The following is a 12,660-nucleotide window of genomic DNA, read 5'->3' as shown; positions in this document are numbered from 1 at the left end:
TCCCAAGTTTGTGGGATTTGATGATATTTCACTAAAACTGTCCATTAATTTTTAGACTCTTACAGCCAAAGTCTATGAAAGAATGAGATCATTGGATCCTGGATTTCCACCCATAGTGTCCAGGTCTTTATTTCTCTGAGCTTCTGGAGATACCAGGCCTTTGTTGGAGACCTTGTTTATAATTGACTCCCAGTTTTTGTATTAGATTTTACTTTTTTTTTTAAGTCTTGGTCAAAAGTTGTCTGAAAAGTATTGTGTAAGAGGAATTCCAAACAATAGCTTTTAGTACAAGTGAAGTACTTTATAAAAAACATAAATAATGATAGTTTTAGCCTTCAAATTTATTTTACATATTCCTTTAGACTATAGTTCTTATACTGTTTAAACTTTTCTCTAAGTATTTTATAGTTGCTATTTCGTTTATCTCCTCACATAATGCCCAGGTCTTTATCTCTCTGAGCTGCGGGAGGTTCCAGGCCTTTATTAGAAGAAGGTTTGCATTGGAGTTTGGCCTAAATTAATAATTTCCAAATGAAAAAAAAGTAGTAATCGTTGTACTTAATTGCTTTCCTATGGTGCTTTTAAGTTTCTACAAATTCCATTTTGAGTGAAATATTCAGACATAGATCAGAAAATTACACTTTAGATAATGAGCTAAAACACAAAGTGTTGAAAATAGAAGCCTTATATTGTTCAGTTAATTAAATTCAATTAGAAGATGCTGGCCTTTATTTGTTCATGTCGACCCGACCTTTATTAAAGACCTTGTTTATAACCAATTCCTAGTTTCTTTTTTTTTCTTCTTATGAACAAGATTCTTTCAAAATATATTGTTACATAAATTGGTTAAAATTGGTCTGAGAAGTATTGTGTAAGAGTTACATTAAAACAACACTTTTAAGTACCATTAATGTAATGTATTAAAAAAATAAAATAATGATCATCTTTATTAGTCTTATTTTTAGTTGTTTTAATTTTCCAGTCAGAAACCTTTTATTAGTCAAAAACACTTGACAAAATAACAACTCTTTTACTACATTAAACATTTTATTATAAACTGAGACAAACAACATGACGTCTGTACAAATAAACCATGACTTCCTATCTCAGTGCCAGATGTTTATTGGGCTTTTTTTTTTTTTGGTAAACACTACACCCTAAAATTACACATATGTACAAGAACACTTAAAATGAAAAAAGTTTCACAGTGTTATCATTTTTAAAACCACCTACTTAACTTTAACTCTGAAACACCAGCATGTCGTCAAACCGTTAAATCATCATTCAACACAAAAACACACAAAATCCAAAACACCTTCAACACACCAACAACAATAAACTGAATAATTTCAAGTAAGCATTGTGACAATATATTCTTAAGGTAGATCACTTTTCACTAGTTCAAGGATAGATAATTAGAATGTGGGCATTTTCAACTGATCAAAACTAAAGAAAAGTGTAAACATAGTAATGGATTTCTATAAAACCAACAGAGTGGATTTTCCTCAAACACTGCAGAGTCGGATTAAAACACATTCCAGTTTTGTTCAACAAATCAGGTGAAATTACAAATAAATGTATAGATTTTATGTCTATTTAACTACTAACACAATTTCAAATACATATAATTATACTGAGTGACAAAAATAATAGTAATATTAAATCTAATCACATAATTTAGTTTGTTAAATTGTAGTTGTAGCGCTGATGTTACGTGAATTTATTCAATTTTCACATTCAAAAACTGCTAATCAAACTCTTCTCTTTATCTTTGTGGCTTCACACAATCATTTAAAGTAATTAATCTAACAAAGAACAACTAAAATGATGACAATGGTATGTATTTGTGTTTAGCAGGCATTTGCGTCACACATTCCTAATATTCCCACTAATTCTTATTTTGTGTTGTACAAACGTTACCTTTTGCGTTAAGCGTCTTTGTTTTGGATAAAATGAATGATGCAGTGACTAATAATTATTGTCTAAAGTTAAAACAAAAGAAACCACACTCTCACATTTGTTACCATCTACAGATGACACACACCAACATGTAAAGTAAAACACAACTTAAATAAATAAATAAAAACTTTCCAGAAGACTTTTGTATTACTGACAAACATGACTGTTTTTACACTAAAGCAGCAGCGATGGGCTGGATGCACAGATACAACTCGCATTGTTCTACTGTTACACATCTTCATTTCTCCTTTCATGATGTAAAACAACATTTACACACTTACGAAGATGTAAAAACCTACTAATTACTCATCAAAGCTTAAAAAGTTGCAGATGCAGCCTCCAGGGAATTGATAAACAGCTTGGTTTCCATTGTTATAAAGCTTAAAAAATGCATGTTTATGTTTGTGCAACCAATCCAAACCTACGACTGAGCTCCACCAACAAGGATTAAATATTAAACCAGATTCATTTATGATTTATTAAACTAGACCTAGACTTTTTTAGGCCTACATATCATTCTCTTGCATTAAAATATCTAATTTCCAATTAAACTCTTGATGCTTTTATCCTTTTCCAGGTTGGATTCAACAAATAATTCATTTCAAATACCATTAATGGACAGATTCAAGTGGGTTTTACAAGGAATTTCTCTCATGATACCAGTTCATTAAAGAGCTGTTTTACCTATTTTTGTCTCTTTCCATTGATTACTTCCTGAATTCAGTGAATATATTCTTACAAAATGAGGAGTTAATTGGTTTCCCATCTCTTCTAGTAACAAGGTCCAAATTGCTTGTAAATGTTAAAAAGCATGTCCATTTATCAATTTGATTTGGGTAAAGATATGTGTCTGTGGTATTTAATTCAGTTAGATACCACTGGATTTACTGAACAGAGTTTAGTATTTGTGCATCTGAAATCTGTAAAATTCTAATTGAAAACTAACTTATTTTAAACCTTTTTTTTGACCTTTTAGTTGTCATCTTGTATTACGTTTAGGCCTAAAACACCTTCAGCAGCGCCGTGGTTTCAATGCATCCGGCTGTGTTCTGGATTACACACTTGTACTCTCCAGCATCACCCTGGTTCACATTAGTAATGAGCAGATTAAAATGACCGGCGGTTTTCTCCTGGATGATACATCGGCTGTCTGTAACGCATTCTCCGTCTTTAAACCACTCTGCTGTAGGATTCGGTTTACCGCTAACTAAACACTGCAGGATGACTGGTGTCCCTGCGGCGGCTGTAACGTTTGTCAGCGGGATGACGCATTTAGGCGCCGTCTCTGTGACCTGGAACTGGAAACTGCACATGTCACTTGACTTCCCTTTAAACTCAATCTTGTCATCTTTAGCCGGTTCAGCAAACACGTCAAAGTTAATGCTGACGTATTTCTCTCCCTGCTCGCTTGTCTCGTTGTCAGTGTTTGCCACTAACCTGACAGCTCGCTGCGACTCATCGGCCTCCTGCTCAAACTCAAACTCCAGCTCAATTTCCGACACCTGTTCTCCATCAAACGATGTGTTTCCAACCATAAGGTCAAACTTCTGAGGCTGGACTTTAGCGCTACCAAGAGATACAGCTGTCAACTCCCTGCCTCTGGTTTTACCTGCGAATGCCTTACCACTCAACACTACCAGAGAGGCTCTGCACAACGTCTCCCCTACAACATTAATTGCCCTGCAGGTGTAAACTCCACTGTCCTGGTTGGTGACCTTACAGATCTTCAGGAAATGGTTGTCTCCATCAGAAGAATGGAGGAATTTCTTGTTGTGAGGAATTTTCTTGTCACCTTTGAACCAAGACACAATGGGCGATGGAATCCCCATTAGAGAACATTCAAACATGACTGTGGTTCCTTCTGGAGTTTCCATGTCACAGATGGGATTGATGAACCGTGGAGGCATTTCAGTGACTTCAAAAGCTATTTTCAAGTCGTCATGTTCCTGGGTCACAAAGTCCACAGCCCCCTCCTCATAAATACTCGGCAGCACATCCAAAGATATGATCATGCTCTTGTTGTCAGCTGTGTACTCAGGAATGGTGATGATCTTCACCTGCTTTTCAAACTCCTTCACCTCATTTTCATCCAGTTCAACTTCAAGCAGAATTTCCTGAGGGGATGGTGAACGAGAAGAATCGTCTTCCTCCACATCAAACTCCATTACATGCTGGTGAGTAACAGTTGGAGGGGCAGGCATAAATCGCACTTCCTGTGACACGACGACCACTAAAGCAACACTTCTGGCCTCTCCAACATAGTTCACAGCCTCACAAATGTACTCCCCCTGGTCAGCTTTAGTGACATTGCGAATTATAAGTGAAATGCTGTCACCATCCCTCTCCATTTGGACTCTATCGCCTGCCACCAGCTGGGTTTTGTTGCAGAACCATTTCACCTCAGGAGACGGGAGGCCAAACACTTCAGCATAAAACTTCAAAGTGTCATTTTCAAACACTCGTTTCTTAATGAGAGGTTTGAGGAAGGCAGGAGGGATTCCCTGTACCTTCTCCTGAAGGGTTCCCAAGCCTAGAGATCCCCTCCCGCTAAGGAATCGACTCTCGTCCACACTTATTTCAGCTGTCTCGACGCCTTCATCTGCAGGAGATGTCAGGAACTGAACTGGCGAGAAAAACTTTTCAGTTGAGTCTCCAGTTGAGGGTCTCTTATGTTCAGCAGGGGAGAAGGGGAACTCTTGGGGGGTTGTAAACCCACCTGGTGAATCAGAACTTGGAGTACGGAAGGAAACTGGAGACTTGGGAGTGTGGAAAGACTCTGCAATTGGCTGCGAGGCCTCGGTGGATGAGCCTGGGGTGTAGAATCTCTCGGCTGCCTCAGGTATCTCTTCACTCATGGTACTGCCAATCTCAATAGACATCTCAGACTCAGGGGACAGTGGTCTTCCCCAGTCTGTTGGAGGGTTGTAGTAGTCGTAAACAGCTCCAAATGTGACCTCCTCTTCCTCCATGGACCCAACACGTGCAGCTGCAGTTCCACTTTCAGTTGGTGAAGCCCATTCCAACCTAGCTCTGCTGTGTACAGGTACATCTGGTTTCTGAGTTTCTGATGGGCCAGACACTTTAATCTTGCTTTCTGCTGTAGCTTTGACGAGTGGTTCAGGTTTTGCTTCCACCAGCACGTCAGTGCTTTCATCTTCACCTTTGAGTTCTACATGAGGCTCAACTACACCCCCTTCCACCCCTTCTGTCACATCTGCCTGGGAGTCTGGCATACTGAGGAAAACACCACTGTCCATAGACGGTTCTGGGACTGAGATTACCTCTTTGCTCACAGGCTTTAAAGGAAGTTCCTCTGTAATCTCTCCAACTATTTCTTTCTCTTTTTCTATTTCTGTCAACAGAGCAACACTATCACCCTCAGAATAACTTGGGACTTCCACAGCCTCACTACGAGCAAGGGAAGATGCTACAGATACACTCTTTCTTTCAGGTTTGACAGGTTCAGAAATTGTTTTAGGCCGACTAGGTTCTCCTGAAGGAGCTGTTGAAGGTTTGGTAGTGGGTTTTGCTGCAAGCACTTTCTCTGACTGGAAGGGAATGAAGCTACTGGTTCTTTCAAATGTTCGCATAACCTCCTCCCTCGCTTCACCTTCTCCTGTCTCTATTTGCTCAGAAATACCTTCAGGTCTCTGTGGTTTAGGTCTGACCAACTCTGGAGACTCTGGAACTTCCTCAACAAATTGTTTGACTCCAGTGTGGATTCCTGACTGGAGTGGCCCTTCCTCAACAGATTTCTTGTAAAGCTCACTTTCCTCTTCCAAAGAAATAGGTTTGGGTAGCAAGGGAATGGTTTCAGGCAAAGCAGCACCTTCCTCACTACCTTCAGCTCCTGGTACCTGTTCTTTCTTGTCAAAGGGAATGACCACTTCTGGAATAAACTCTTCAGGGAAAAATGTTCGCTTTCTTTGCTCCTCAGGAGAAGGTGGCATCATTAATGCGGCAGGGGAGTCAGACTCGAAAGCTTGTTTAATCTGAGAAACTTTTATCACAGCAGCAGAAGCTGTCAAACCACAACCAGATAGAACAGGAGGCTCTCTGGAGATGGCAGGTCTTGATTTTGAAGGTTTCACAGGTATGCCTTCTGTTGAACTTACAGGTTTATCCCCCATCTGAACAACACCATCATCAGTGTTAGCAATGGCAGCTTCATCAGACACTACAGGTGTCTGAATATCATGGGGTTTTCTCACTCTTTGATTGCCCTCATTGGTGTCACCAAATTCTGAGAACTGACCAGGCTCTGCAACTTGAAATGACACATCGGCGATGCTGGCAACCTCCCCCATCTTATTTCTAGCAACACATTTATACACTCCAGCATCAGAGTATGTAAAACTGTTTATGTACAGTCTATAAACTTTATCATCTACCTCAAATCGGTATTTTTCAGTTGCAAACTTGAGACTAATTTCATCATAATACCAAGTAGCCTCTGGGGTAGGGTCACCTGAGATTTCACACTCCAAAACCGCGGTGTTACCTTCAGAACAGGTAATGTTTTCTAACTCGCGGACAACATTAAGGGCCCCACCAGATGCATCAAAAGAGAAAGTAAATTTGTGTTTCATCTGTGCATCATCTGTCATTGGTACATCTGATGGTGTTTCTGTAACAGCTGGAGGTTTCTCTGCACTTCTTTCTTCTGCCAGCTCTGGGATAGGAGTGGCAGCAGTAATTCTGATTTCAACAGGAGAGGAAGAAAAAGATTCATCTGAGGTGTGGCGCTGGTGGATCACCATCTGAGGCACCTTCAACGTGGCCTTTCCAGTATCCTTGTATGACTTGAGTTCATCTTCTATGTGGCCCTCCTGTGTTTCCTGACACTTCTCTGGTTCTTCTGTGACAACCACCCCTGAGGTTCTCACCACTTTTTTATCCGAGATTTCAAGAGTAGCACTACAGGTGCATTTACCATGTTTATTGGTCAGGACGCACTCATACGTCCCCTCATGGTCTGTTGTTGGATAGAAGACCGTCAACTTTGAATAGTTTGATTTACTGACAATATCATAGTCAGGATTGTGGGCTAATGGGTGGCCATCTTTGAGCCAGGTGACTGTGGGGACAGGTTCACCCTGGAACTGGCAACGAAACTCAGACATCTCACCAATTTTCACTTTTACTGAGGATATATCTTTCACACATACTGGAAGGGAACCAAGTGGCTTTGCACCGCCTTCTTTTATCCTCTTCGACTCTTCTGTTTCTTTCAAATGTGAGTCCACATTCTTTATCTTTACTTCTTCTGACTCTACACTTCTTCTTTCTCCACTAACACCTACTGAATCTTTCTGTCGTATCATTTGTCCCCAGTCTCTGGATGTTCCCATCTCCTCTCTTCTGCCCATTCCTTCTTCTCTGACTTCCGACTGGAAGTGCTGACTGCTGGATTTATCAATAATCATAGCATATTCCTTGGTTCCCTGTGCTTCTCTTCCTAGATCCTCTTGTGGGAAGTTCTGCCTAATTAAGGAGGCCTCTCTGGATGGTTTCATAGGACTCTTTCCACGAGCAGAAGCAAGTTCATATCCTTCAAGTTGGGTGGCAGATGATATCTGACCTGATGAAACTTCAGGGCCCACTCTGTCTTTTGCGGGAGTAGACTGTAAACCAGGAGCACTTTCAAAAGGAACATCCGCTTGATATGACAAACTAGCAATGGAGGATGACTCTGGAGGAACATGGTGAAGACCTACAGATGTCTGTGTTTTTAAGGTTCCATCAAACAGCTCTTTTTGTTGGGATTCTTGACCATAAGAAGTTGGAGAAAGATCCCCTGCAACTGTTGGCATGTAGGTTTTGTTCAAAGCTGGAAGATCATGAGAAGGTTGAGCTTGGGTGGGTTCAGATCTGTCAAATGGTGGAACCTGGGGCTCAAATGGTTGCTTGCCTTGACTATCCAAAGCCCACTCAGATTCTAGTTCTGTCACTTCCTCTTGCTCGACAACATCTTGTTGCCATTTCAGAATGCGTTGAGCCAGTGCTTCCTCCTCATTAACAAAGTATTCACTGTCCCTCTGCAGCCTTGTCTCGCGGCCCTCCGTTGGTAGCTGGTAGCTTTCATCTTGCTGATCTTGGAAAGTAACAGAAACAGGTTCACTTGTCAGAAACTTCTCTTTGGCTGTTTTTCCTGGCTTTCTGCTGAGGACTGCTTCAGTTTGAGACACTGATGCTGAAGCCATTTGGATGTTTCTTCTGACCTCAGTGGTTGTCTCTGCTTTGAATGGTGCATAACCCTCCACACTGTCAGGTTCCACTTTCACAGCTTGATGTTGCTCCATAAGAACATCCTGCTGCCATTTCATTATCCGCTGAGTGAGCGCCTCTTCTTCACTGGCAAACTGTTCAGTCTCTTGCTGTAGTTCAGAAATGTTCTCTCTTGACAGCTGGAGCTCATGATCTTCTTTCGTCTTTTCAAACAACATCTTTTCCTGTCTGGCTTTTGTTCTGGTCAGTGATTCAACTTCCATTTCAGATGCTCTACCTTTTAGTCTGGGAGATATCTGTGTCTGTTTGACCAATCCCTCAGCTTCCAAGTCTCCTGCTCTTACTTTCATTCTAGGTGATTTATGTAATGAGCTGTGAAGGGCTTCATCCTCTCCCACTGCACCTTTTAGTTTAGGTGACTTAGGCGCTGTTATGGTGGTGGCTTCAGGATCAATTGGCCTTGTCCTCATTCTGGGTGATTTATGGATGGAGAGTGGTATGACTTCAGTTACTCTTTTCTCCACCATCTCTTGCTGGGTGTAAATGTGACCCTCAGGCTCCATGTATGGTGTCTCTGTTGGCAAAGGCAGATCAGTTTCAGGGTGGAATGTATCCTCTTCTGACATAATCATGCCTTTCTGCCAGCTTCCTTTTAGTTTGGGTGATTCAGGTGCTGTCATAGTAGGACCTTCAGAATCAATTGCCCTTGTCTTCATTCCGGTTGATTTATGGACAGGTGAAGGCATTGCATCAGTTTGTCTTTTCTCAATCACCTCCTGTTGAGTGTATGGCTCCATGTACGGGGTCTCTGCTGGGGAAGGTAAATCGGTTTCAGGGTGAAACGTATCTTCTTCTGACATAACCATACCTTGCTGCCATTTCCTGATCCGAAGGGCCAAGAGTTTTTCTTCACACTCCATCCGTTCAGCCTCCAGGCTTTTCTCATAATGAGCCCTCAGTGATTCCTCCTCACATTCTTCCTCATATCTATCACCTGCTTCCGTAATTTTATCATCTGGAATTGAAGTTTCTGTCAGGACACTGGCTTTGTTTGCTCTATGTGGCCTTGGTCTAGGTGACTCTTTCATTCTGGCCTCGACTCGGGCTTCCACTTCTGCTGTTCTGGATTTCATTCTGGGTGATTCTTGGTGTGCCAGCAGGACATCAGTTTCTCCAACTGCACCTCTAACTTTAGGTGATTTAGGTACTGGCACAGTGGCAGCCTCTGGATCAACTGCCCTTGCCTTCATTCTGGGTGATTCATGGAAAGAAGAGGACATTGTTTCGGTTACCTCAGTTAATCTTCTCTCCACCTCCTGCTGGGTGTAAATATGACCTTCAGGCTCCATGTAGGGTGTCCCAGCTGGAAGAGGCAGATTAGTTTCAGGGTGAAATGTTTCCCCCTCTGACATCCGACTTCCTTGCTGCCATTCACCCCTGGATGATGCAACCAGCTTCAATTTGGTTGACTCTTGGGTCACAACAGATTCCCTACTTTCGGTGTATGTTGCAGTTTCTGGATATGTTTCAGAGTACGAGACTTCTGACTGACCCAGCTGAACCTCCATTTTTGTAGCCTCTACCTTGTGGACCGAAACCCCTTCACTGCTTTCTTTAAACCCAACATCTACCCGTGATTCAACAAAACTCTCTGCTCTCTTATCACTCAGTGTCTCTGAATAGGTTCCATCTGATTTTCGGTCTGTCTGAGGCACCATTGTATCAACCAGCTCTCCTCTCATGATCTGAATGGCCCTGGTTCTTGACTGAGGTTCAAATGAATGTCTTACTCGAGGCTGTGAGGATTCCCTGTGGGCAGTTTTACCTGGAATTTCCTTCTGACTCTCTCCCAAATCAAAAGGTCGACTGAAATGTGGAACATCTTGTAGTGACGCAGGTTTAACTCTGAGCTTCTCAACATAATCTGCATAGCTTGGCTCGCTGGCTACTGACTCTAAATCAAACTCAGATGAAGACATGGTTGAGATTGAAAATCTCTTTCTTTGTTTGACAGCTTTTTGAAGGGTCGTAAGTTTGGTTCTTACCTCATTGTGAAGGCTTTCGGTGTCACTGAACCTCTCGCTGTATCTATCACTGCATCTATCACTAAACTTATCACTGAATCTGGCACCTGTGCGTCGGTCACAGTAAATATCACTGAACCTATCATTAAATCGTTCAGGCCTTTCAAACATTGGGGGAGGGGACGGGGCACGCTCAGATGCAGTTTCCAAACGTTTAGACTCTTTTTCAGGCTGTTTTTCTTTTGTGGGAGTACTTGAACGGAAATACACAGTACGGATTACAGCATTTTTAGATCGAGATCTTCCCTGGTGGACTTTGGACATCTTGTCAAATGGAGACCCTACACACCGGAGGTCCACTCTAAACTTTCTCTCCTTCCTCTCCTCTGCCATCGTGTCTACACTTTCATGAGCTTTTGCGGATCGTCTAGCAAAGCCCAGGTAGTTGGCGGACTGCTCTTCCCTCAGTGAAACCAAAAGTGATGCTGTGGACTCTGCAGAGCCCTCCGTGTTTATTGCCATTACCTTGTAACTGCCTGAGTCTTTCTCTTTGATGCCATCTATGACTAAACTTGTAACGTGCATGTGCAATCTGCTGTCAGAAAAGATCCTACGCCTGCGCTCTTTACGAATGGGTCTATTATTATGGAACCAGAGGATAGTTGGTGGAGGGCAGGCAACCAGTTTACACTTTAACTCAACTGGGTCTCCCTCAACGACTGATTGGAACTTAAGTTTTTGGGTGAAAGAAGGTTTCATGTTCTCTGTCCATGAGCTGATGGAAGAGGTTCTGCTGGAGCAGCGATTGGCCGACACCAGGCCGTGATCCAGGAAGTCCTCGGTGTCGGAGAAGGCTCCTCGCAGCTGTCGGGTGCTGGTGAGTTCAGTGCTGCTGTGTGGGTTTCCCTCTTTGGTGTCGTGGTAAAACAGCTCTGCAATCAGAGAGACAACTGTCAGAATAACACAGGCCCCATGGGTAAAAAAAGAGAGAAAAGGATTTGAATCATTAATAGAAATATTAAATGCATGCTGCGAGTCACAATGCCAAAGGAAATAATTTCACTCACCATATTTGTTCGAATAAACGCAAGACTTGATTCTTTTTATTAGAAACCTGCAGGAAGTTTTGATCCTTCGTCTGTGGAAATTTCTTCAAAACATAATTTTATTATTAAAAAGAGCATAATATTCCCAAGGTGGGCTGCTAACATTCACTGGTTTTGCTTTTAAATAATTTATGTGGCTAGAACATTCCTTACCTGACTTGCAGACAGAGGAATAAACGCCCTTTCTAATCCTTAAACTTAGAAGATAAATGATGCACAAGTGTCAATGAGAAGCACAGCTCTCCAAAACCAACTTTCCCAAACTTTAACAATTGAAGCTGTAAATTGGGTGAGAAGGCGTTTATTCGAACTAATATAGTTTACTGGTGTTATTTAAAATGCAAACCACAGGAATCACATCCCACTATCTGCAAGCCAGGCTAGGAAATATTTTGCAGGAGGAAGGTAACAGTTCCATATGCAGTAAACCTCCATATCTTTTAAAGGACTTTTCAATCTGGAAGCTTTAAAAGATACTCATCCTGCACCTTTTCGGGGGAAAAGATCAGAGGAACCTTCATGCCAAAATGAAATACACTTTTGGATGCAAACCACAAGTGTCCAAAGCTGGTACAAGCAAATCTCTCCTGGAGGAAACTGTACAGTTTTATTAAGAGAAGTTGTGAAGTACTGACAGCAGTTTTCTGTCAAGACACATGACGAAGACATGCAACTGTGGAAGTTCAAAGGTCATTTAAAGGGACAGTTCAACACAATGTTAAAGTTATAAACTCAATAAGCAGTCTGTGGATGCAGTTCAACTTAGTCCAACTCTGTCTTGCATGCACCCACACATTGTCCACTGTCTTTACAGTTTCACCTTTTATAAAACATCTTCAACGAGCCAAGGTTTGGATCAAAGTTACCTGCTGACAGACTACTTTACAACACCTGGTTAAACTGTCCCTTTCCCACTAATCAACCTGTGTGGAAATAAACTGGTGTTTTTGGTGTGTAATGATAAAAAATCTGACAAGATCTTACCTTTGACTTCTTGCTCAATCTTGGCTTCGATCTGCTCCCGAGTCACTGTGGACAAAAAAAAAAAGTGATTAAATGAGGTGTCATCTATATATATTGAGAATATTCAAGTAAGAAAATCCCCAAGAAAAGCAAACAGGTCTTCAACATTTGTGTTTCAGATCAACACAGGTAAGAAAAGTGTGAAAAAGAGTGAAAACACAATGTGAAACACAGAACAGGGTTGGGTTTCCTGGAAGATGGAGGGACTAGTTATTTTCAGGTGGATTTCATGCATTTTCCGAGTTTTCCTGAGGATGAAGAAAAGGGTAAAGGATGGTTTTATTCCTGTAGGAGAACCAGGACCAGAGGGGGTGATGGTG

At 41.7% G+C, this 12,660-nt stretch overlaps 1 protein-coding gene across 1 annotated transcript in view; it reads right to left on the bottom strand.

Moving 5' to 3' along the window:
• Nucleotides 1–12,660, bottom strand: part of LOC115412831 (titin-like) — a 237,885-nt gene that overhangs the window by 184,813 nt on the left and 40,412 nt on the right. Inside the window, 2 exon segments of the mRNA XM_030125488.1 lie at nt 2,968–11,143; nt 12,302–12,346. Of these exon segments, the coding sequence (XP_029981348.1) occupies nt 2,968–11,143; nt 12,302–12,346 (8,221 nt within the window).

This window comes from Sphaeramia orbicularis, chromosome 21 (genome assembly GCF_902148855.1).
Source record: "Sphaeramia orbicularis chromosome 21, fSphaOr1.1, whole genome shotgun sequence".
NCBI classification, from domain to species: Eukaryota; Metazoa; Chordata; class Actinopteri; order Kurtiformes; family Apogonidae; genus Sphaeramia; species Sphaeramia orbicularis.
This window is presented reverse-complemented; position numbering and strand designations above follow the sequence as displayed.